At 40.0% G+C, this 26,761-nt stretch overlaps 1 protein-coding gene and 1 long non-coding RNA gene across 2 annotated transcripts in view; both read left to right on the top strand.

Moving 5' to 3' along the window:
- igdcc4 (immunoglobulin superfamily, DCC subclass, member 4) overlaps positions 1-22,482 on the top strand; it is a 70,003-nt gene extending 47,521 nt beyond the window's left edge. Inside the window, 16 exon segments of the mRNA XM_042514062.2 lie at positions 615-767; positions 2,204-2,614; positions 2,708-2,872; positions 3,315-3,452; positions 4,759-4,941; positions 5,756-5,968; positions 6,423-6,524; positions 6,668-6,854; positions 7,666-7,793; positions 9,752-9,922; positions 10,095-10,229; positions 13,433-13,535; positions 13,708-13,939; positions 14,062-14,190; positions 16,301-16,789; positions 16,791-22,482. Of these exon segments, the coding sequence (XP_042369996.2) occupies positions 615-767; positions 2,204-2,614; positions 2,708-2,872; positions 3,315-3,452; positions 4,759-4,941; positions 5,756-5,968; positions 6,423-6,524; positions 6,668-6,854; positions 7,666-7,793; positions 9,752-9,922; positions 10,095-10,229; positions 13,433-13,535; positions 13,708-13,939; positions 14,062-14,190; positions 16,301-16,789; positions 16,791-16,847 (2,996 nt within the window). The 3' untranslated portion in view covers positions 16,848-22,482.
- A 337-nt stretch (positions 22,483-22,819) lies between these two features.
- Positions 22,820-24,437, top strand: LOC148190442 (uncharacterized). Its single transcript, XR_015777487.1, has 2 exons — positions 22,820-23,471; positions 23,605-24,437. It is a non-coding gene; the product is annotated as an uncharacterized LOC148190442 (long non-coding RNA).
- Positions 24,438-26,761: the final 2,324 nt, after the last annotated feature.

The raw sequence follows: 26,761 nt of genomic DNA, 5'->3' as shown, positions 1-26,761 counted from the left end.
CGCTTTTAACACCACAAGCTGAGTGCCACATAGTTCTATTATATTTGTGAGAAAGCAAAATATTACTATTGCTGTTATCTCCAGCACTCAGCAAGTTCACAAAACCACCACAAAATGGCTCTACAGCTAAGACGAAAAATATGGATTTTTGATTTTGGGTTGAACTGCACTTTCAACATTTTACTTCAAAAACTGCACCACACTATTCAGATTTGGTGCTCAATAGCTATATTTTTTATGTGACACGGTGAGAAAATTCACTATGACGGTGATGATCACTCTCTGTAAAACAACCAACAACAGCACAAAATGGCGGACAAACTAAATACTGGTCTATATAGTGAACAGTAAAGGATTTTACACACAGCCTAGGAATGTGCCAGTGCAGACACCTCAGTGAACCCAAACTAAAAAGTCACAGAGCCTCCTGTTGGTCATCTTGTGGGATTACAGGTCAAATCCTCTGCTGCTCAAAGTGCTGCCTCTCCTTTGTGCTGTTTCTCAGGCAACTGAAAGCCTGGGAAATGATCTCCACTTTTCATAAGGCAAATCTCTGGCTGTCTTCATCTGTATGATCTGTCCTGTTTTCCTTTGTTGCTTTCTCCTTTGATCAGATGGAAAGCCCATTTCCACTGATGTGGTCGTCCTCGCAACAAACCTGGTGATTAGGGACACGAGGCGTCACCATGCCGGCGTCTATGTCTGCCGGGCCAACAAGCCCAAGACCAGAGAGTTTGTCACTGCTGCTGCCGAGCTGCATGTGCCTGGTAGGAGGTTGTGTTTTCTACTGTATATAATGACAGATTTACATTTCAGAGAGAAAGTGTCAACTATTTTCAGTCAGTAGCTTCCCTTTAAGTCACCAAATAATTTAAAGTTTAAAGCTGCATTTTTGCATTTCGATTGTGAAAAGTTGTTGGCAGTACCTTTGGAACCGCTCCTTATCATACTCATTTTTTGTCACCCATCTGCTTGGGGTACGTAGCACACCGATTTGTTACCAAAAGGTGGATCTAGAAACACTGCAGTCCGTTTAACACTCACTATGGCTGCTATGGCTGGTTTAACAACTGTTCATATTGTGATATGTTTTTCATACATTAGCTGACTATAACTATAAAATGAAAGGATGTTTTGCAGCCTCTAGCAGTAGCTGTAAACTGAGGACAAAAAGAAAATTCACTTGGTTGTGTGCCGGCAACTATTAAGATGGAACATTTGCTTGAAATGTTACTTAATGCTTCATGGCGTGAATCCATCAACACACCTTAAATTTCAATGCGACGACTTTGGCCATTGCATTCGTTTTAGGATATGATATGGGAAACTCATTTGCCACCATGGTCAGCATACAACTACGAGACCTTAGACAAGTACATCAAAACATACAAATCTAAAAATCGCAATAGGCATAGGCATAAAATGCTAAAAAGTATATAAAAAAAATAAATAAATATGCAATGTGCAAAAATAGCTATGCCACCCATGGCAATGTGCCAGATTGCTACAGCAATCTGTATATTCTCTCTTGGATAACATACACTTTTAGTAATAAATGGATCTTCAAGTGTTTTAAAAAATGTATATTAACTACGGGCCATTTATGTGGAGTGTATATATTCTAATCCTCACTTTGAGTAAAAAAACTTGGTGGAGAATCATGCTTGTGGGCTCCGGCAGCAATAAAACCCTGCTCTTGCCTGACAAGGATTGAACACTCAAACCTGCTATTTGTAAATCTCATCAGGAGAGCCTCTCACTTCAGCCTGTTCTTTTTTGTTCTGAAAAAGTGGCTGTGCATTCCTCTTCTCTGGATGATAAAGGGGGTGCAGACTTCCCTCTGTATCACCAGTGAACAAGGAAATACAGTCGGTGCTGCTGGACTGAGCAGCGAGTGACAACAACCCCACCCACATGTACGAGCACTGTCTTCGATGGAGACGCTCAATAGATCTAGGGTCTAGGTTCCTGTTTGTAGGTGTTACTTTTGGTTCCAAAGGTACTACATTGATGGTATCTATATCTTTTGGTGGAAACGTGGCTTAATGGTACTGGAGAAGAAAAAGTATTTTACTGTTTTTAAAGGTAATTTTTATCTTTGCAGCATTTCCTCTAACTTTATCAAAGTGCAATACAGGCCTTTTAATTTTATAGTACATATAAAATTGGCATAGGTCTGAGCTTTGTGTCTTCGTTTCAACAGCCCCTCCAGTGATTCTCCAACCTCCAGAGACAGTGTCCCTCTCCCGGGGAAACACAGCCAGGTTTGTGTGCAACAGCTCTGGGGAACCTCCTCCAGTGTTGCACTGGCTTAAAGACGGGAAGCCCATCAGATCGTTCAGACGGGTGAAGACCCAAAGCCCCGGAGTCCTGCTCATCAACCAGCTGGCACTGGAGGATGCGGGCTACTACCAGTGCATAGCAGACAATGGGCTGGGCACGGCCTGTGCCACTGCCAAGCTGACGGTCATTGTGAGGGAAGGTCTTCCCAGCCCTCCTCGCCACCTGTCCGTCACGCCCTACTCAAGCACAACTGCCTTGCTCATCTGGGAGAAACCTGAGTACAACTCAGATCAAATCATCGGCTACTCTGTGCACTGCCAACGTGCTGCAGGTTTGTATTCATGGTTGTGTGTGTAGCTGTACAGCATGCATGTCCATATTTCCTTAAGAATGTGGTAGATTTTAATATTTTTATCCCGTTCAGGCTCAGATAATGTGGAGTACCAGTTTGCGATGAACAACGACACCACAGAGTATCATGTAAAAGAGCTTCTCCCCCATACTGCCTACACATTCTTTGTGGTGGCTTACTCTCCCATGGGTGCCAGCCGCCCATCCCTGCCTGTTACGGTAGAGATGCTGGAGGACGGTGAGTAATCAGACTAATGCACAGGTAAAATAAGGCCGCACAGGTAAAATAAGGTCAGCCTTGGATGCCTCACAGACTCACAGAGCAATAATCATTACAAAACCAACCTTGTAACACCTTACGATTTTTAAGAGCTTGTGAATCATCAATATCATCCGTTCATGGAGCGTCAGTTTAGCTTTTAAAAAGCAGTATTAGTATAGGCAGTATATAGACTATAAGCAGTATAGTATAGTATTTCACTTGAGACTCAACTGAGTACTTTTGCTATAAAATCAGATAGACAATTGATCCACTTCTTTGAGAAAACACAGACTTTGTGCACGCTTGTAAAGGTTTACTAGACATAGTGTGTCTTACAGTCGTCCAGTAACTGTGCAGATATACCTTGAATGTTCATCATCAAACAGTTAAGTGTGTGTCATTTTATTTCCTTCTGCAGTGCCAAGTGCACCTCCTCAGCTGTCTATAGCCAGCACCTCCCCCACAGACATCAGGCTGATGTGGCATCCGTTGTCGTCGCAGCACAGTCGAGGAGCTGTTACCCGCTACCGCATTGAGTACAGCACTCTGGATCAGGGTGAGTTGACTGCTGGACTGGAAAACAGGTTGACCTTGAAGCTGTAGTTAGTGCTTTTATTTAAAAAACACAACAAAAAAAGCTTTTTCATATTTTCTGAAACTGCCACTACAGTATGTTCACAGAACTCTGAAGGAGACGGATAATCTGTGAAAAAGAATCACATTCCTCCGCCTAGTCCATGCTTTGAAGCCTTTCTAATGGCCTTATTGCATGTAAAGGAAAATAACAAAACAGAGCTGAGGAGTCTCAAACAAAGCTGTCAATTATATCAATAACAGCTTGTGAGCTTTGCTCAATCTAGGCAGCTGCACTTTTCATCACCTCAAATGCTCTCAGAAACATATGTTAGTGTACTATTTACATGTAAAATGAGAAAGTTTGCTACCTGGCTGCCATGTTGGATACAGTTGAACAGGAGCACCAAGCACCGCCCACCAGCAGATCAACTTTCTCATTTTACAGCTAAACCGGACACAAAATATGTATTTGAAAACATTTGAGGAGAAAAAAAGTCAATGCTGTAACATAATCCTGATTCATGTTTGATCAGTGCTGCCTAGTTTACAATTTGACCACAGTACTTGAGCAGTGATCGACATGATTGACAGCTATGTTGGGGACTCTTGGGCTCTAATGGTTTTTGCTGACTGCTGCAGTCTGATCCTAGCAAATGCCATTAGAACCAGTAGGAAGAGGACAAGGGACATGTTTTTTTTTAAAGGCTGCTTGTCTCATCTACTTCTTTCAGAAGATAGTGAAAGTTTCAGCAAATATGATTCAATGGTTACTTTCATAAAAGTTACCATATTTGTAAGTGCAAGTGAACACAGAATATAATGACACAGCATAATTCAGGAGATGTATTCTTTATTGTGTCCTCTCATAAGTTCTTAATATAAAACAATTATTAACAACCTTCTTTACTAATTTTGTGTGTTTTTGTTCTGTTTCTGATAATAGTTAAAATAGCTTAATAGTGCAAAGAAACATGCATGATGGGGTTCAGTATATTTTGAAGGGAAAAAAAATGTATACGCTGATTAGCTAGAGCTCCAGAATGTACAGATCAAGTTCACTCTGTATGGAGCCCATTATCCCAGATTGTCCTTGAGAGACAGCAACAAATTAATGAATGTAATGAAGCATGGAACATGCAATTTTTTCTTTGTGTGATACATAATACAGGTTGAATTCCATGAATTGTGCATTTTTTGAAAGAAAACATTCAGAACATCATGATAATTAGATACTCTATTAGTAGATACATACAGTATGTGAATGTCTGTATTGTGTGTTCCCACAGTGGACGCAGTGTTCTCAGTGGAAGTCGGAGGTAATGAGACTCAGTTCACACTAAGAGAGCTGCAGCCCAACCAGGTCTACCGACTGAGGATAGCAGCTGGGACAGGCATAGGCTTTGGGGTTCCCTCTGAGTGGGCCCAGCACCAAACATTAGCCCACTACAGCCACAGTGACCACAGCATGGGTAAGGAAGACACCCGACCTGCCTCCCTTAGCATTTGTTCTGTTTGTGCTCAGTCATATTCCGTACAGGGACTGTAATATTTCACTGTGCAACAACTAATTTTTTGTAACGTAAATTTTCTGCTTGAGAGATATATAAAGGCCCAGAAACACCAAGCTGACATCCAAAAACTTGTGGCGATGAAGGCCGACTGGTTCTCCGCCGGAAAGTTGCGCTTAAATACAATGCAAAGACAACAGCCAACAGCTAACATGAGAGGAACTAATTGTACCAGCAGATGTTGTTAGTCTGTATTTGTTATCCAAAAAGGACCATAAGACTGACAGGACAGAGTCAAGATGCTAGTTAGCCAGTCAGCACATTAACAACACAACCCAATGTTAAAAGAAGAGATTATATTAACCCTGTGCTAGCAAACAATTACACCATTCTTTCTCCAGAATTAAATACAGCACTTTTAAATAGCATTATCAAGATTATGAACTTTCAGTTTGATGCACATGCTTAATACGCATCACTTGTTTTCCTCCACAGTCAAATCTTTTCATCTTGTATTTGTCGGTCTTGCATGACAGCGGTCTTGTTTCATTATTGTTCAATTCATACATCTTTTTTTAAATTACAGACATAGATTTATTGTGAATTGCTTATCATATACATGTTATATGAGGTATCAGTTAGTAGCAGTACTGTTTGGATTTAGACATTGATCCTTTCCACAAGCAACAGGTCAAAATGTTGCTTGAGTTAGTGTTTCAGTTATTGTGTGGAAATATTTGTTATCGTTTTGTTTTCCTTTCCCAAATGTTTTCAGTGATCTTTGCCCCCACTGAGCTTAAAGTCAGAGCCAGAGTGAACACCCTCAATGTGACATGGCATCTCTCGCCCAATCACACACTGGTCTCTGGTTACAAGCTGTCATGTCGAGAGGTGGAGGCCGATGAATCAGCCAATGGAAAGAGGACGACACAGACCCACACTATCAGGCTCCGTAAGAAGGCCAGGTATCACCTCCTCACAGGGCTTGGTGAGTTCCTGACAGAGTCCTCTCCAAATCTGATATGTAGTCTGCTTTCATTTTTCTCACTTCGACTAAATACAAAATCAAATGATGTTGTGCATCATTCAAAGACTTCTTTCAGAAGTGCTCTTACTTTTAAAAAGAAAAAGGAGCAGAAATAGGCAGACTCCTTTCATGAGAAGTAATTAATGATTCAGCATTTCATTTGAAAGCTTTCTTTCATTCAAAAGCATTTGATTGAATGTTGTGGCTCAGTTGCCGTTTCATGTCACATCATATCAGACCAGAGCTGGATCGACTGCTTTTAAATTACATCTAGGGCCGAGTGTCAATATGCAAGAGGCTGCCTAGCTTTACTTGTAACACATGCATACGGCAGGTATGGCTGTAAAAAAGATTTTTCTGTTTCCATTGCTCCCCCCCCCCCCTCTCTCTTGCTCTCACTGTATATTTGTGTCAGTCCCGGACCGGCAATATGAGGTGAAAGTTTGGGCGTTCAACAAGCAGGTAGATGGAGCAGCTGCTGTGTGGAAGGGAAGGACAGACAAGGCTCATGACAGAAGTAACATTTCTCTTACTACATGTGTGCATACATACAGAAATTATTGACTGTCTCATAAAAGAAAATATGACCTCCATCACTTTTATGGGATAATAAATAATGAAATTATATTGAGGCAAATAATGTTTATGTGTGTGTTAAAGCGCCACCACCGCCCATGCGGCCCCCTCCATTGCCCCCGAGCAGCATCCAAGCCATGGCCAACAGCTCCACCTCCATCTGGCTGCGCTGGGAGAAACCAAGGTTCAGCAACGTACGCATCATCAACTACACAGTGCGCTGCAGCCCAGCGGGAACCACCAACGCCTCCCTGGTCTCCTATTACACCAGGTCAGAGAACACTTTGCACAACAGAAACATAATTATTGTTTGTAACATCTAAAATCTTGTCACCATAGTCCAACACCTGAACAAAACTGCTTCCTGCATAACTCCCTGTGTATCAATGTTTTAATCACAGAGCTCATTTTAAATGTGTGTGTGTATGAACAAATCTTCAGTAATGGTATAAACCTACACTGTTATGAAATAAACACCTTTACAAGTGCCATGATATTATTTATTAAAAATGGTCACCAAAAAGAAGTATTCCTCAGACACAGATAGTTGTTACTTTTTTTTTCTCATCAAAGTTAGATTGCATTTGAAGTCAATAAATTGCTTCACTAAATAATGTCTTTAATACCTTTTTTTCTGCTGGAAGCGTCAGAAAGGCCTTTCCTTTACATCCTGGCTTCTGCATTTTAAACACTAGGAAAAAAAACAATTCATTTTTCTTGTAATGGCTTTACTATCTTTTGAGTAGCTTTAAGTAGCTCCATTAATAATTACCATTTACACAGTGATCAAAATGAAGCATGTAATATTGTCCTTGCATTGATTTTACCCTGTACACTTACAGTGGTACTAATTTTACTCTGCCAAGAAATAGGCCCTGTATTCTGCCTGTCCTTACCCCTTCTAGGGTTAAAGAGGTGCGTACATGCTTGCAGTGTACATAATACAGTAAATGGTTGTCACGCAGAAGGCAGGTAATAAGAGTTAACAATATAAAGATAATATATTTTGCATCCAATAGGGTGAGCGCAGAATATAAACATAAAGCACACACTCAGAACTCAGCTATGTTTGTGTGTTGCAGCTCTGCTCAGGAGATACTGCTTGGGGCGTTGAGGCCCTTCACCCGTTATGAGCTGGCGGTGCAGTCTAATGGAGTGGACGTGGTGGGACCCTTCAGCAGCACAGTGGAGGAGTCGACTCTGTCTGACCGTGAGTCGCTGCTGTGCTTCCTTTCTTTGTAGTCAGTGAAGTTTGTATTGTGTTTAAAACCCAATGAACAAAATCCCTGAAGATTTTTCTGTAGTATTTTGTGGCTTCTTCTTTTTAACAATTTATTCTTTGCTTTTTATGACTCTGCGCTGGCATTATGTTTATGGGTCGTCCTCCATCCATCCGTCCCCTTCTTGTGTAAACATTTTTTTTTAGGAATGCCTTGAAGGTGTTCCTTCATATGCGGCTCAACGTCCACTTGGACTCAAGGATGAACTGTTTAGAGTGTTAATGTCACTGTGACCTAACAAAACATGTTTTTGGTCATAACTCAAGAACTCATAAAATATCTATAACAATATTTCACACAAACTTCTAATGGAATATCAGATATTTGTTTTTTGTATTTTATATTCAAAGGGTCAGAAGTGAACTTCACTGTGACATCATAATGTTTTTTGACCATTATTCAGTGCTATAACTTAGGAACAGATAGGGGGACCTTTGGTCAGATACTGAACTATCAACACTAATCTTGGGTGCCCACCATGAAATTGGGCTGATTGTATAGATCCACTGCACTTTTAGGTTGGAAATGTGTTTGAAGGATCACCTTTTATAAAATGTATAGCTTCCTTGCAGCAACATCCACATTTGAAGCATTTCCTACTGTCATGACTACATATGAGTCTGGATAGATATGGATGTTAACTGTAACTTGACTGGTTGGCAGAAGCTACAAAGTGCTAATTCTGTTTGTTTCTTGTGAAAAGCACCATGTAACTGTTTTTGAAGAGTGCTCGTAAAGTTATTTTTAAAAGATGCAGGCATTCTGACACTTGCACAGTTATGACATAGGGGGAAGCACATACATGCATTTACCTGCTTGGGAAAAAAATGGTCAGTAAACACACTCAAGTGTGCACTTCGAGTATTTTTTCACTCACTTGATATTGATTAATGGAAGCAGCTCCTTCTGTCACAACCTTTGCAGTGCCCTTAAACAAGACACTTAACGCAGAACAGCTCAAGGGGAACTACAGTGTGCCAAAAAATAGAGTGTAGTTCTTTGTTTGATAGGTTTATGTGTAAAGGTATGTAAATGTGTGGGAATATTTTTTTTGAATAGGATGAGGTCAGTGAGCATTTTCCTTTTTAATAACAGTCAAAGAAAGAAGTAAGTGGTTAAACTTCAGGGTCTTTTTAAATTCATTTAAACCAATGCAGCTATAAAAGACCTTAGAATTGACCCTGTCTACTGTTACATTTACAGTTGGGCTTGAAATATGTCACACTTATCTTTTCACTGTGTCTGTTAAAATATATTACATCGTATCCCTTATAGATATTCGATCTTTGTTCTTGAAGTGCACACTTTTAAAGCTTTTGTCCGATTAGCTCCACTTGAGTTTTATTCTGTTATTTTAACATTGGTCTCCAGCTAGTCAGGTAAAGGTGTTTTGCTCTCTGAAGTCTGCAGTACTGTAATATATGCATATGCATATGCTTGTGCATGCAAGTGAGTGTGCTCAGTTACGTGTGGACCAGCGTGTTGGCTGGCCAGTGGCCAGCGGACAAGGGAATTCATAGCTGGCATTGATGGCTGATAACTGGCTGTAATGAAATACCCAGGTGTAGTAGTGGCTCTCATGTTGGCCAGCAGCTCTGTCTCCAAGCCAAGTAAGGGTGGAGAGTGTAGAGTGGGCTGTTTTAATGACATTATTACCACCAGTCACCTGCCACGCTCCCCACTGCCATGCATCATTACCTGAGCCCCAGCCCATTCCCCCACTGCCCTGCTTGTCCCCTCTCTCTTGTACCCAGGTGGCGGGGACACAAGGACGCAGATGGTTGTCACACAACATGTCAAATCCCCCACCAAGACAATATATATTCTGCAGCTGTGAGGCCTCATTTCTGGGCTCTAATTACTGACCCAGTCCTTCTCTCTCCTTCAGGGCCCTCCACACCTCCTGAGGAGCTGCAGCTGAGTGCTCTGGACTCCTCCTCTGTGCTGGCGAGCTGGCGCCCTCCGCTGGAGCCTAACGGTATCATCGTCAGCTACAGGATCTTGTTCAGTGGCAACCTCAGTCAGCCGGAGCACTTGTGGGAAAACCTCTCTCAGGATGGTGGGTGTCAGATGTCATGACATGACTCCTCTTCACTGCACTGAACTTTTGGCTCATAGCTTCATTAAGTTTAAGCACAACTTACCCCTTTATCTTTATAATCTTGTTTGATATTCAATAAAGTTCCATGTCTTTGTGATTTATGATGGCCCTTGACTCTTGTCTTTTTCAGGGAGCATTACCAGTGTGGAGGTCCAGGGTTTGTCCAGTGGCACCCAATACTTTTTTAAGCTGGGAGCATCTACTGAGGTTGGACCAGGGCCTTATTCACCTGTAAAGGATGTTCACATCCCCCTGCAGAAATATGGTATGTGTCAAAAAGCACATAAACAGGTGACAATGATAAGAAGAAATTGAGTCATTACAAGAAATTAGCAGTAGTCATGGTTGTGGTAATAGTAGCAGTTAAGTTAGGTTAAATTTGTGAATGGAAATTGACAACAGAAGGAGTAAGAAAGAGGCAGTCTCGGTATCAGAAGGTCCAAAGATGTTTAATAAAAAAGGGACTCTACTTATCTCTTTACTAGGGGCAGAGGCATTACTGTGGCTGTGACGGTTAAGATAGAAACTGACTACCAGGAGAATGAAGAGCACCTTTCTTATCTAATGCCTTTTTTATACATAAAGGGACTACTTTTATGATGCACATAAACCATTGATTATTATTATTCCAAGAACATTGATACTTTTGTTATTTTTTAATTTCAATGTGTACAAAATGAAAGTAACATAAGATATTTTGTTTTCGCCCCTATTTTCATCTTTTCTTTGAACAAAATGTATTCAAGTTCTCACATAGGTGTAGATTTTTGGGGGGATGCAGGAAACATGTCCCCCTCTTTATTTAGAACGTGTGCATTTGTACTCCTCAATAAAAACATGAAAGGAGCAGTGTAATTTGAAATATGACCAAATTAAAGACATTTACATTATATACTGATGCAGAAAAGGCACAATTTAGTGCATTAAGTTTACAAGAAAGCAATAAATTAAGTGTGTGACGCTAAAAATTTTCTGACGGAGGATCCCCAAACCATCTGTTTCATATGTTTCCCCTAAATCGTAAAATCAAATCTACACTCTTAATAATAGTAAGATAATAATTCGTAATAATTTGAAGTTGAATTCAGAAGCTGCGGAATACCTTACTGTAAACTTTAATCACTAGTAATTACATTCAGTTCAAAAATTACATCTTTGAATTTACGTCTTTTTTTTACCTTATGGAAATGTAGAGCAGAATTCAAACCACGTAGATTCAGATGGTTTTGTAAGTAAACTCATTCAGTGCTGTACATTTTGTAGTATTTTGATTGTAACACTAAGTATTCAAAAGTATTGGTTAAATTACAAAATAAGATATTGATTTGCCTCTAAGATTCTAAATATTATAGATATTTTTGCTTTCGTAAGCAGACAAGAGCACATGCACACACACACACACACACACACACACACACACACACACACACACACACACACACACACACACTCTTTCACATCCATAATCGTACACACACACTTGCACAGCCTTTCCTATTAAAGTGGGTGATTTGTCCCTGCCAGCAGAGAAAGTTTTGCTCGGCTGGACACCGTTATTTCGCTTCTTCCATTCTGGTGCGTTCTGAGGACAGTATTAAGTGTGCATATCAAAGGGGCGGCCTCATCAGCGACCCCCAGGGGAGATCTTTGAATTACTGCTCTGTGTGCCTAGCAGACTTGCTGTGAAAAGCACTTTCTTTACTCTCATGTCACTTTGTGTTTAAGCACGCAATCTCATTATACACTTTTTAATTCCATAAGTCAGCACTTTAGCTTTGCCTGTAATTATTAAATGCCCCTTTTGTCTTTAAACAGAGGGAGTCATAAATAGAAAACTGTTATGTGAACCACCAGCAATAGAAATAAGAAGTATACATTTTAGTTAAGCATTTAAAGGGCTAATTAGGATTTTTGGCGTGCGGTTGTATGGGTTACTTATCTATTGTCAGTGTATTACATACAGTAGATGCTGGTTGCCATGCCCCCAGTTTAGAGAAACAGGCTGGAGCCAGAAATGGGAACTTAGAAATCAGCTGCTGGGGATTGGGGTCAGCAAAAAAATGTATTTTTGTCACTTAAAAAAGTCCCACCTAAAAAGTCAATATCAACATCAGTTTATGTAATATTAAGAGGTTTTTCACTGCTTTACTTTTCCATCGGACAGTCTGTTTCAACGCGTAAACTGTTAATGGTTTCAGTTCCCCATCTATGCTTATGTCAAATTCACCAGATGCCATTGACAAAAACAGTGATTTTAGCCCCCTGGACAATGGAGCTGGTGTTCTTCCACTGCTTTGATCAGTTAGTTAGTTTTCTGTGTTATTGTGTGACTTTGGTGAAAAAACTAACCATTTCCAACGCCAAAATCACACAATAATACAATCAAACTAACTGATCGAGACAGTAGACTAGCAGCTATTGTGTTCAGCAGTGAGAATTCATAGTATTTTTCAATGGAGTTCTTATTTTCCAGTATGAAATCACTGTCTGACATTAAGGTAAAGCAGTGAAAATTTTTGTAATATAGCTTACACATAAACTGATATTTAGATGGAACTTTTTTAGGTTGCAAAAAACATGTTTTGCTGCTGACCCCTTTACAGCAGCTGATTGCTTAGTTTCCATGTCGAACTACTGACTTCTTTTCCAAGCTGGGGGCGTGCCAAACGCCATCTACTGTAGGTAACACACTGTCTATGGATAAATACCCCATAGAACAAAGCTACAAAAAATCTGAGCCATACCTTTAACTTCTCTTTCAAACTACGAGGAATATTGTTGTGTTCATACTATCCACCAACCAATAGTACTTATCCACAAAGACTTTTTATTTTGTTTTTCTCTTGCCAGTCATTAAGTGCATAATCAGTAGGAACCGATTGCGAAAAGAATCATATATCTTGAATATCCAAATATTGAACTTCCCTGATTCAATAAGCAGTGCAAATGCATTTTGTTGTACCCATATCCTTACTAAGAGAGAGTAACAGGTTTATTTTGTTCACATAGGCTGAAAAAGTGTTGCCAGTATGCAGTGTGTATGGGAGTGAGGTGGCTGGTGGGTGGGTGAGAGCTCCTGCCATCTGTTTCCTCTCCTCTCAATGTCCAGGCTGCCAAAGATACCCAGCATAAATGAATATCAATGAAGGTCTGCTGTCCCTGGTTGAATGTTGCCTCATATCTTTTCACTAATGTAACTTTGTCTTAAATTAAGGAATCAATATGCAGTCTCTTTACAGCAGACCTGAGCCAAATAGTATTTCAATCGAGATATGTTATTTTAAATTTTAGTATTTTTTCAAGCTGGTGTTCTAGATATGAGCCAAAGCTACTGGCAACATATGACAACCAATATGGCATATATTTCTGGGAGTGGCAGCATCTCTGCCATGTGTCAACACTGATTGTTGTTTACACTAATTCTTACATTGTTTTCCTCCTGTTCCATGTTGTGTGACATTTGGACAGAACTGGACATCCATGCAGTGACAGGCATCATAGTCGGTGTGTGTCTGGGACTGATATGCATCCTGCTCTGCATGTGTTTCAGCTTTCGTAATGGTAAATCCAGGTAAGGTGTCTCCACAGTGTCAGGACACATTTTTTAGTTGTTTTACTTACACAGACTAGCTGTTTGTCCTACAAACAGAGAGCAAGCTAAAACAACCCTGGCAACTGTATTACGTTTAGTCTTGTATTGTGCACAACTCTTATACTATCCCTTTCATTTCTCCTCCAAATAGAGAGGTGTCTGGGGTCCTGGATTCTACAGCTGTGACCCCTCACTACAGGCGAGGGGGCTGCCCCGTTCCTTCCAACGTGCCAGAGTGCAGCGATAGCCACGAGCTGGAGACACTGATGCCCCCAGGCAGCCAAGAGTCTGGTCAGCCGCTAGAAGAGGCCCCAGAGGAGCAGAGCCTGATGGCAAGTGCTAATCCAGGGGAAGGGGAGGATGCCCCTGCACCTGAACCCAAGGTCAAAACCTGCAAGAGGGGGGGGTTAGCTCTTCTCCGGATGGGCCTTGGATACTGGGTTATTTTTCATGTGTTGATAGAGGGATAATAGTTGTAATTTTGGTGCATTCCACTGTCTTGCAGGCTGCTTGGAATGGCTCTGTGAGTCATAACTGGGCCAACAGAATCACAAGATACAGAGACACCATAACAGAAGACTCTCCATCACTCATTAATGGAGCTCTCAACATGCTAATTACTGATAACGGCACGGTAAATAAATAAACTAAATTCAGTGACTGATCAATTTTAGCTATCAGCCTGTCTCTGATAAGCAACTTTAGCTGTAGCATGAATTGGTTAAATAGCATTTGTAATTGACTGTTTACTAAACCACACCCACCTTAGTTACTGTTGCTATGCCTTTAAAGCTTTCTGTTCTTGCAAGGTACATATCGTTGTTGTCGGGTGCAATCCTCGCATCTCTACATTTAAATTTTTTTCTTTTTTTTCCCCTTGTTTCATAAATTAATTCTATCAGTCCCCCTCTATGTGTATCAGTGGGTTAAACCTTTTCTCGACTAATGAAATTTATTTTGAAAAGCCTGTGACTGAATCTCCTGTCTCCATTGGATCCTTTGAAACACTTTGTTTTTTCTAATTCCTGAAAAATAGCGATTTTGGAGATTAGAGGTATGCACTCGACAGCAGCAATATATAGTTTATAATAAGGGCCACCGGTTAGATTTTATGCTAAAATTTCTAGTCACTCTTGAAACAACAGCTCCATGAATACAGACAGAGGTTAACAAAATCCGGGTTTTCATTCCTAGAAATGAAAATTTTCACTGGCAGATTTAATCAGGTATTTCTAGCTGGCTAATTAGGCTAAGTTTAACTCCACAAACTAAAAATGCTGTCTCCTTTGGACCTTTTGAGGTTTCCAGCTGATCGGTTTAAAACAAAAACATGTACGTAATGACTTTTTTCTGTGGGCCAACATGGAGGTTAGCATCGCCCTAGGCCATCATCAAAAAGCTTTTGGGATTTTTGCATTGAATTTTAGGTTATTGCAGAAAATAAGCTCTGTGGCAAACTAAAGTTTATGATACTTGCAGGTTCTGTTCAGCAAGATAATCTTCACAAATTAACACCACTTTCAGGATTTTTGAAGCCTAAATGCAATTGTTAGAGGTAAAAAGCTAACATTAGGCTATAAACAAACTAAACTTTGATAGCACGACTTTAATGCTGCCACCTCTTTAAGGCTGTAAAGCCATGTTCGCCATAATAATGTTCTGTAGTCTCATTTAGTCATTTGTTAGCAGCCGCCTTTTTTGAAATAATCAAAACTTCAAAGTTCATGATTGGGGTTTTTACTGACGTGTTTTATATCCTAAAACAAAACGTAAAAGTCTTTTTTGTTCTTTGTTATTTAAAAATATACACCACTTACCATCAGCATGGAAAATTCAAAACTTAATTGTCCAGCTACAGGCACTAAGCTAAGATGGGCCCATGGCTGTTTGGGGAAGGGGTTTAGTGGACAGTGAAAATGATGATTGCTGATAATGCAATGCGTTCTCATCCCAGCTTGTCATACATTGCTGCTTTTGCAGTGGCCTCTCGTGTAAATATAACATGCTGGGTCACCTTCTGCATCTGTTGTTGACGTTCTAAGAGGGTGTGTCAATTTACACTTGGTATATGCATTGTGTCTTTTCAAGAATACCTTTGTTTTTATTGGAAATGTACAGTTTCTTGGATGCATTGCATTGGATGTTTTTCATTTCCAATACTCTTACAACATTGGTAAAACACCTCATTTTGGTGGTCAGGTTTAGAAAAATACATCATGGTTTGTCTCAACAATCTCATGGGAAGCGAATAGGGTGAAAGTGGAGGGCTTGTTCGACTAATCCACCTCCCCTCCCACCTGCCCTATGGGGACTTTCTGGCACCTTTTATAACATTTTTACCAGTGGCGTTTTTAAACTGATGTTTTACGACAGCATTTTAAAGTAATGCTGTCTAATTCAAGTCAATTTTATTTATAAAGCCCATTATCACAAATCACAGTTTGCCTCAGCGGGCTTTACAGCAGACGACACCCCTCTGTCCTTAGACCTTCACATGGGCTGCCCAGTGGCATACCATACCACGGCACCTAAATCACTGACAAAGAGGCAGGATTTGATGAGTTGGGAATGAGAACGGGCTGGACTCTCTGTGAAATGTTCTTCTTATGCTTTTTATTTGTAGTATTTGAGTAACAATTACAAACAGTGCACTTTCTATATACTTAACCAAAATCATGCATGGATTGAGTTACCCAATAGATCAACTAATAGAACAACCTGAAGTAACATTTTTATTGTTGCAGGACTTAGAGGATCGTCTGTGTACATCCGTGTGTAGTAACCAGGTGGAGGCAGAAGTCATTGTTCACTCAGAGCTGTCGGACCGAGGGGTGGAGAAAGAGGAGGAAGACGGCAAACGAGAGAAGGATTCTAACATCACCAGGGGACCCTCATTATCAGAGGACAGATATTCCCCTTTGAGTCAGCCGAGCCCACGTGCAGAGGGGGACAGTCTCGAAAAACTATCACTGGCTGAAAGCCCCTCGAGCTTTTCCTTGATGAAGTTGGTGGCTAATCACAACGGAGAGCTACAGGGCACAGTAGGCCAGCCAAGCGCTGACATAGAGCCACAACAGGACATGGGGTTAACCAATGGCTTCCACTCCCCAAAAAACGTGCGTTCTGCGCTGAGGTCAGAGCATCTGGAGAATGGGGACTCCAGACACTGCCCTTCGGCACCAGGGAAGACCATCTCTGCTGGGCTGTCCCCTGCCCCCTTTGTCAGCTCGGGCCTTGTCCACTCTACCTCAGCAGCACACAGTTATCTGTGCCCGTAGCCCCTGCATGTAGGGCGTTGACCCTTACACATACAGACGTCAGACTGATTTTTGTTCTTTCACGTGCCCAGGAAGAGTCCATAAGGATTATTTTTATGCACCTCATTACTGGATTCCTGTCTCGTCCTTGCAAAGTTTTTATAGGTACTTTGAATCCATTGTTTCATACTTGTGTGCATACATACAGTACACATACAGTATATTTTTAGTGGTTGAGTACTTTATATGGGTATGCATTCTCTAGTATTGCAACCATATTTTCCTCTGGGGTTTTTTTTCCTGTCTGTGGGAAAGAAAAGAAAGAATGAACTCACATAGTGGATAAGTGGATTGAAGGAGGCTATTCCCACTGTGTCGCACATGGCTCTGTTCCACTCAGGAATGAGAAAGCCTGGAATGTTCTGCGAGACAAGCTATCATCATAGATGGAAGGATAGGAAATGCAGGCTTGAATGATCTCCCTGGGCTTCGTCGTGTGGATGGTACTTTACCGTGACACTGAGGAATAAGCCTTAAAGTTTCTGCACACTCGGAGAGTGCAGAACACCTGTGTCTCTCTCCAGCCTCCTGCTGTCTCAGGGTACACACACACACACACACACACACACACACACACACTCTGAAACACACACATACAGAAAGCTAAGATACGGCTGATTCCACGGTATCTCAAACAAACTCAAAACAGCCACCCATAAACACACATTTACACACACATTTCCTGACTGGAGTGTGGGGGTCTCAGGTGCCTAATTATTGTAGGTGCATTTATAACCTCTGTATATTTCTATAGATGATTCTATAAAGTACAAGTACAAAACACACGTCAACATGAAGGAAAAAAAAAACAAAGCTTAAAATGTCAAAAGATACGGAGTATACAGATTTGGTACACATGTAGTCTTTTCTAAAATGCCATTTATCCAGGTGGTGTGATTTTGTAAAGCAGGGACACTCATTTTGGATTAAAAATATTTACATGTTCATCTTGGTTTGATTATGTTGGTGGGTGATCTAGCGAAGATGTTACAATGACCTATCTGTAGACCACTCTTCTGATTCGGCTCCCAATTAGGGATGCACCACTGTGATACTGTGTGTTTGGTTGCGATTTTTAACCCGGTATAATAATTTTCTAAAGTGAATTGCTAGCCATGTTTTTAATTAGAGGAGAATCCAACTTGACTCTAGAAGCCTATCTGACTACAGCAGTGTGAGAAAATTTCCACAATGCTATACTCTGCTATAGTACCAAAAACCAACATAAGCTAAACAAAATTGAATTTATCCACTGGAAAGGACTTTGGATAAGAAAGTAAAATAAATGCCCTCCATTTTCTTTTACATTGACCCCAAACAAGTATTAAATCAGATTGCTTTCCATAATTGACTGATATGCAAAGCGGAGTGAGTCAGTTTTGGTTTTGGGAGTGTAAAAGCGGAACTGGTGCATCCCTACTCCTTATCAACAACACTACCTCATTTCTTTTCAGGAAGGTTTCCAGTGTGGTTTTATTAGTTTAATGTAACTGGCACCTTTTTAAGATCTTTTTCTTAACCTGTCTGATTTTACAGCCTTTGGTATTTGCAGAAATAATCGTCCGACACTGACTGTACATTCTTATGTTATTTCAAAGGAATTAATGTCGCTTTAATGCATTGCAGCTTCCTCTCATATCTCTGAAAGATTGTCACTCAGTATTATGTTACTATATAATCTCTAACAAAACATTAACACCTAGTGTCTTTGATACGAAGCACCTGAAACTAGGTCCAGCCAAACCAGCGCCAACTGTGGGCAAGAAAAGTAATAGTTCCTGCAATTTCACATTTGTGCCACCTTCAGGCAAAAAGTGTTACTGCTACTTTTTTCTTTTCTTACATGCTGGTTTGTTTGTGTCTGTGTTGGATGTTTTGTCGAACACATTTTAAATAATACCTTATTTTTAATCCCCTTCTATCCTGCCCATGTTTCTACCTGTGTCCATGCAAGTGTCAAAATCTCACCAGCTCAATTCAATCACATCAGCAACAGAAATGTAAATGGTTCCTTAAGACATGACATGTATGATACACCCTGAACATGTTACTCACCAACATAATTGTGCTTTCTCTAAAAAGTATATAGTTCTTGACTTTCTGAACAAAATGCATGGTTGGTACCTTAAAGAGAATTATTTTTTTTAACCTTGCCATGTATGTATACTTAACATTACAACAAGATCAGCATGTTCTTGCAGCAGTAGCAGACATATAGGGACAGAAGTGAATGTGTTCATAGCAAACCTGGGTCAAACATTAATTGCAAGATCTTTTGGGGGTTTGCCACATCGGGAAAATTCAAATTTTGCCAACTGTCAGTTAGAGAAATGTTTATGATATACCTTCTTATTAGACTTAAAATGTATGGCGCTCATTGTACTGTGCTATTTAACAAACACCATTTAAATGGTACATAAAGAGCAATTCAACATCAAGATCACCTATGGCAGGAAACTGCTGCTGCACCACACAACCCATCAATCTAAAGTGACAAGCATGCTTTACTTGTGGCCCCGTTTCAATTAGTGATGCCAGAGCAGGTTTCCATCAGTGCAGCTGCAGGTTTGGCTCTGTGGTTTGTTGACCATTTGTCCTTTATATGCAGTAAGCTAAAGCAAACCACCAAAATGTGTATATTTTTGATCCAGGTTCTTCACTGATACTGGTCTATAGTAATGCTGTTTCTCGTTGTCTTTAAAGGCCTGTATGTCCTGAGTGCAGAAAGAATCATAATATTCTAAAAAGCATTCCAGTTCGATATCTTGAACATACCTCTCTCAGTCCAGGTCAGCCATGATGATGAACCTTTAAGAAGAGAAGTGCTAACACCCCAGACTGTGTTCCTACGCTGACAGGTTTCATGAACATCTTGGTTCAGTTATTTCATTCACTACAGCATTTGCAAATACTGAAGCCTGAGCTGCAGAGTTTGCAAATCAACGATCAAGTGGATGAAGGTCACTGAACCCATTAAAGAAACACTTCACCTGCAAAATGACCATTTGTGTATCAATTACCTTCCCCATATTAGCTTGAAATTGTAAGGAAACTTTTCTCCCATGCCTTCAAGGTGAGCGGAGAATAGAAAAATGATGAACATCCTTCATGAATTGAAGTAACTGAGGTCCAAAAGCTAAATGGTATTAAAAAAATCTGATTAGAAACTTTCACACAACTCCTGCAGTATAATCCAAGTCTCACTTATCCTGTTATATGCTCAGTACTCCCCAAACATGTGCATTTTCCCTAAAACGTTACAATATGAAACACGTACAAGAAGCAACCTGAGCATGCTCATGCTTATGACTGTTTGTACTAATGGGTTTTAAATCATAATGTTTCCACAAAAACATTGTGACTTGATAAATAAGACTTGGATTATACTGCACAAGTTGTGTGATGTTTTGATATAGTTCCGCTGTTGTTATATGTGGACCCTGATTACTTCAGTTCGTAAGGAATGTTTAATTTTTTGATTCTCCATTCAATGCAAATGCATGAGAGAAAACAAAGTTTTCTTCACAAATCATTTTGTGGGTGAAGTATTCCTTTTACAAAAATGAAATTGACTTTTCAAACATTTTCTTGTTTTGAGTGTAGTGTTCATGAAGTTTTCTCTCACCAAACATAGAATTTTCAAAAGAAAGGTTTTTATTTTGTATGTCTTTTTCTAAGTTGATGCAAAGCAACCATTACCTTCCATCTATTACATAGCAGCGGGTCACTCTTCCATGATGGAGAGTGTTGAATGAAATTCTGTCACAAAGACAGACCACAGCATTTGGCAATACAAGTAAACTATCATAAAGTACTAATTATTTGCGGTTATGCCTTTCTGCTCAGTAATTCTTGGTTTGTTCTGAATTTAATACATTGATTGAAAATTATTTTTGTGTCAGCGACTTGCAGCATTTGGATGTTGATTTTACGATAACTGCCAAAATCTAATCGTTCTTCGAAATGGTACAGTGTACAGTAGATTTCATTTTAGTAACACAGTATTGACAATTAGGGGTTTCATAAATGTTTCAGTCAAATCCCGCTGTTTTGCCTTTGTTTCAAGTCTCAATGCAGTAGTGGATTATTATGGTGTGTGGAGCCAACACAGAGGCTCTAAAGTGGGGATTTGCATAAAACCTGCCTCCAGCATTAAGGCTGCATGCTTTCCTTGTAGGACCTCTATTAACTCTTTTAACCACTATCTTTTGAAAACATGTAACTCTTTTGGTTTTGTTCGTCTTTTTGTTGGCTAGAACAATCAGATTTGTTGTTGGAGGATACATGCTCATGCTCTCATTTTGTAGAGATGATAATTACTTGGATAATTCTGTTTATCTCATCCTCTTTTTTTTTAAGGGTTTTATGAAACAGTATACCTCATGTTGGTAACTTGTTGATTTGATTCAGATCATTTTCTCTATACTGCACATTTTGTAATGAGTAGAACATATATACCGTACGCTAGCATCCGGTTGTGTTGTGAGTTGAGAGAGGACAGAATAGACTGTTTTCGTTTTACCTCACAGTTTTTACTCAGTGGCCTAGATGGTCCAGTCTAGTGGTGAAGGGGTAAACAAACGAGGGGAGGACTGGTCAGTGGAAGCAATCTGGTTTGACTTTTACATTGGTATTTTGCAATAGTAGTTGGTTTTTGAAGAGTTAAAAGCTTGGGTTCACTCAAATGGTACTTGTGAATGGAGAAAAAGAAAAAAATGTGCTTGTGCTGGATAACAACCTAACAGTCACTATTTGAAAGAACTCAACTAACACAACCCAGGCGACTAAAGTACTAAGCAGGGAGAAGGGCTAAAGGGACATCCTCCCCAGGCAGGTCATACCTCTCAGTGCAGACAGCCATTTTGGAAATAATTGTCTCTTCTCAGGTGCCCCATCTTTGCATAAAATTGTAGAGGATCATGCCAGCATGTCCGATTCAGATACATGTCATTTGTTGTCAAACGATGCCTCATTTTGTTCTTTTGGAAAGCAAATCAAGGAAACTCTTATGCATAAATGATATTTTGTACAAATCACGCAGTGTATTTTTGTCTCTGGCTTTTCTCTGTACATTCTGGTGCTTTGGTGGTGAGCTGCTTTGTCCAGTGATGTCACATTGTGCATTCTTCTGTACGTCTTCTCTAGTTTTGTGTGTACCAGCTCGGTCGTGCTTCTCAGAAGTGTGTAAGCACAGACTCTGTGTTCATGTGCCACCAGCGACATTCTGCAGCTAGTCAGACACCTTTGTAATCATTGTGTGCTGAACAAGACCTCATCTATGTCAAAAGACGCTACTGTAGGAGCACTTAGATTAGCACTTCTTCTTGGGCCAGGAGCAACTTTGGACTGTCATCTTTACATTTCTAGAAGTGCAATTTTCTTAGTCTGTAAAATGACAGATGGATAACTCAGTGTTAGTCATGGCGACCGTAGTCATGATTTGTGATAGAAACATTGCTTGTTCAGAGGTACCATAACAGGATAGGTAGAACTTGTGGTTTGTAAGAATATTTCCACTGTGTTACCATATGTGAAAATGTCAAAACTCACAGCAACTCTCAAGATGTCTGTGGAAACTACTCTTCTGTAAATAAACATCAAAGAAAGAAGGTAAGGCTCAATGTTTTTTTTCTTTTCACCTAAACCAAACTCTGTTTTCTTCATCTTAATTTATCTTTAAATCCCTTTCCTGTCCCTCTGTCTTTAAAGATTTATCAGTCAATTTAACTCCTTGTTTCACTGCTTTTCCTGGAATTTACATTCCTAAAACTGACATCTAAGATCACCACGGAGCCTGACTTCTTGGGCTATTTATTGTCTTATTTCAATCAATTTGACCTTTACTTTATATCTCAGTGTATTATACATTGTGCTGTGTGGGCTTGCATTCATAGATTAAATTAAGCTCACCTTCTTAACTGTGATAGAAGCATTGCATAGGATAGAGTGTATGTTAAAAAATTGCAATGAAACAAAAAGACCATGTATGAGCTAAAGTAGTTCCCCTTGAAGGAAAGACTGTATGCTATATAACAAAACACTGATTCACTTAACATTGAACCTATTGTCTATTTTTCCCAGCCATTCAGTCAGTCATTCATATATCAGACAGTAGTTTGCAGTAGGCAACATCTTTATTTGTTATTTTGTTACTTTGTTGCAACCAATATTTTGTCATTTTACCAAGAGTTACATATCTATAATTGCAATGCCACTTGAAGGTCCACTGTGTTAGATGTAGGGGGATTTAGTGGCACCTAGTGGTGAGGATAGCAGACTGCAATCGGCTAAGACTTCTCCCAGTTAGATTTCCTTCAGTTTTCATTGTTGAAGAGCTTTTTACAGGGAGCCAAACGATCCAGAGGTCTCTTACTCTCCAAAACAAATGGACCAAGCGATTTGAACAGGTAAAAGCACCGAATTAAGCATTTCATGTTACAGATGAGTGTTTCTCTTAAGCAGTTTTTTTGCTAACATCTGCTTACCTTTTTTCTCAGATAACTTAAGATCCAGACATTCAGGAGGGTTTTCTGGGAGTCAGATTACCCACAGAGGTCTTCTCCACTCCAAAAACAATAGGACCTTGAAATTTAAACAGGTAAAAACAATGAATAAAGCAGTTTCATGTTACAAATGAGTGTTAATCCTACACTGTTTAATATGTGGCCGGCAGGCTACTAACCCAGTTTGCCAATGTGTGCTTCCCTTTTTTTTTTCTTTGATGACTTAAGATCCAGATGTCTAGGAGGGTTTTTCCAGGACCCAAATTATCCACAGAGGTCTCCACTCCAAACCAAAAGGACCTGGAAATTTAAAGAGGTAAAAGCACTGAATGAAGTAGGTCATGTTAAAAAAACAAAAAGTGTTTTTCTGACACTGCTTTTTATGGAGGGGCTGCTAACTACAGAGGCTGATGTATTTTCACACTTATAATGGTATAGAATTGTAAACATTATTCCGGTTCATTCTCCCGTTCTCAGATGCTCTGGGTATGTGTATCGTATCAGCATTCAGCAGCTTCGCTTCAGATAATGGCAGATCATGGCAGGGAAACACCAGGCCAATGGAGAGTGAGAGACTTTTAGTCTGTGTTTGTGGTCCAAAATTTGGACACATTTTGGCTTAAAAACGGAGAAGTTCTTGATGCTTTTTGCAAAATGTACAGGTTTGAGATCAAATATAATGGCAATTTGCCATTCAATTGTGACCTATTATGTTGATTAATCTCTGATTACCTTGCAAACCCCCCCCACCCCCCCACTCCCAAAACATTGACTGTTTGTGCAGTTCAGTGTATCATGTGTTTCCAGTGTTTTAACTCTGCAAAAGAAATAGGCATTTTCTTTTCTTATAATTGTGGGGGGAAAAAGTTACTATATAGATTTCTATACATTGAATCAAATCATATCATATCACTCTAAATGAGCCCTTATCATTCTTGTATCGTGTCACCAACCATGTATCATAACACTCATCGTATCGTTGTTAAAATGTATCGTTACACCCCAACAATTGTTTGTACACTTCATCTATATGGATTGAATAAAAATATATTACGTGTTAATTCGTGAGAGTGCTGGTTGACAGATTTCTTTGCCTTTGGAAGACAGAGGACAGAAATATTATAGGCATAGCTGTTTCCACTGTTTCTGGTCTTCAGTTTATGCCAAGCTAAAAAGGTAACTTGCAGCTGGCTGTAGCCAAAATAAGTGTATCTTCATTCTCATATTGGTATGCTGTGACTCCATGATTATAATATATCTGTAAATCCGAAATTTGTATAGGCCAGAGGGGATCTTTTTGTAGATGTAAATTATTTACTGCATTTAGTTGTTTTTAAATATTGCCATTTAAATTTAAATATAGGAACAGGAGAAATAGAAATGTTACTTTTTATTCTTACTATTTACACAAAGTGTGTTATTTCTAGGACACAGGCTAAAGTTGAATAAATCCTCCATAGTAATGGCCGGCTTCACAGTTTCCCTTTACACACATCAGCCAGGTAACAGTTGCTTTGTGCCCCACCCTATTCACTCTCACACAGCCTCAGGGTAATAATCAGTCATACTTAAAGATGTATTTTTTGTATGAACCACTAGGGGGCAGTGTAATCCTTCCTAATGATTTTATAGCAGAAACACAGTAACCCTGTGCCACTCCCATTGAGATTGCTGCCTGAGTAGTGGATCTCATTTGCTGAGCTGACCTCATACATACCTGCCTTAGCTGCAGGATTATGTAAATGTATAGAATACATCACCTTCATTCCTTACTTCATTATAACAGTACATCACCTCTAGTGTAACTGAAAAAAGGAGGTGAAAAAACCCAATCCTAATATCATGAAATACAAAATGTGTGAGAAATGTGTGTGCATTTGTGTCTTCTTGTCAGTCTGGCTGTGCCCCTGATGTGCATGCTTGCATGTTTGTGTGTGGGGTCTGTGGTTCTGAGTATGTTTACGTGTGAACAGAGGAGGCAGACAGACTGAAAAAAAGACAGGAGAGAGAGGTGAAGGAGATAAGAGGGTGAGATGAGGGCACAGAGTTAAGACAGGAGCAGTGAGGCGACATCACATGGCAGAATCCCCAGAGAAGTTAGATAAAAGCTCTCGCTGAGCGACAGAGGGGTCGGGCTCACTATCTTCAGCCACTCATCGCCGTTAATCAGAGGGCGAGGCTCCTATGCAGAGGTCTGAGAGAGGACACATATGCACAAAACCACACATGATCACACAATATCACCAATGAGCATACAGACAAATACTGTACAAGCACGCATGCATGCATACTCATACTATACTGAACCCGCCTATGCACCTGTCTGAATGTGTATTATTAGTGTGTGCGTTGTGTTTCCATCCTCCAGCAGCAGCCAAGTGGTTTCTGGGCTATTCAGCATGCCTCATATTTCATTGGCGGGGCAGGCAAGTGGAGCACAGCGAGTCAGGTGAGGGCTGGACTCATGAGGTACAGCTCACCGCCTGTGGGGAAATAACTGTGCGAAGCTCTTGAATCAGCCCATTCATTCTGCCTCTTCCTGCTTCTGCAAATGTAGTAGTGTACTACTACAGTCTCCACCTTCAGCGTCAGCTTTGCTTGTTTCACTGCTGAACTGTATGTGCTCTCTGACAGTTCAAAGCGTACAGCAGGAAAACCCTTGGGTTGGCGAGTATTTGCAAATCATTTTTTTGTGCTTGTGGAAACTGGCAGTTCTACTATCCATTTTGCAACAGTGCATTAAAGAAAAGAGTTTAGAAACTCCAGGAGCAGAAATACAACCACAAAAGTATCTATCAATAAAGGAATGTTTACTTCTTTAAAATGTGGCATTTTAATCATGGTGGCCCTCTATTAGATCCCAATGATCTCGTGCATTTTTATGTTTTTGCTAACATGGCCATCTAGTTTGTACCTCTTAAACATCATCCTGACGTTTCCACAACTGTCTGCCCCATATGGTAACATCCATCTTGTCTTCTAAGTAGGTTAAGACAGTCTTATGTGCAAATGTCACAGTTTATTCGTCTTTCAATAGTGGCTCTTTCATTTTCAAACTTTTACTCTAAAAGCATTATATTGACCACTTCTCTTTTCTTCGACTATTTCTGCTATACGTCCCCATATAAAAGCTGCTGGTGTTTTAGTTTGTATAGGTGTACGCTGTACGGTGTACGTATGTGGTAATGACATCATGGATACAGCCCTGCCACGTGACCTTAGCTGAAAGTCACTCAATCTCTGCTGTCTTTTCTGTTGGCCTTTAAATTTCCTTTCAGATATGTTTTAAAGTATGTCAAAATTTTATGATTAACATTTAGTTTAACAAGATTTCTCCACATAAGAAGTAAAAAAAAAAAAACTAAACAAACATTGAAAAGGGACT

Source organism: Plectropomus leopardus, chromosome 1 (assembly GCF_026936395.1).
Source record: "Plectropomus leopardus strain MGB_pleo_1.0 chromosome 1, ASM2693639v1, whole genome shotgun sequence".
NCBI classification, from domain to species: Eukaryota; Metazoa; Chordata; class Actinopteri; order Perciformes; family Serranidae; genus Plectropomus; species Plectropomus leopardus.
This window is presented reverse-complemented; position numbering and strand designations above follow the sequence as displayed.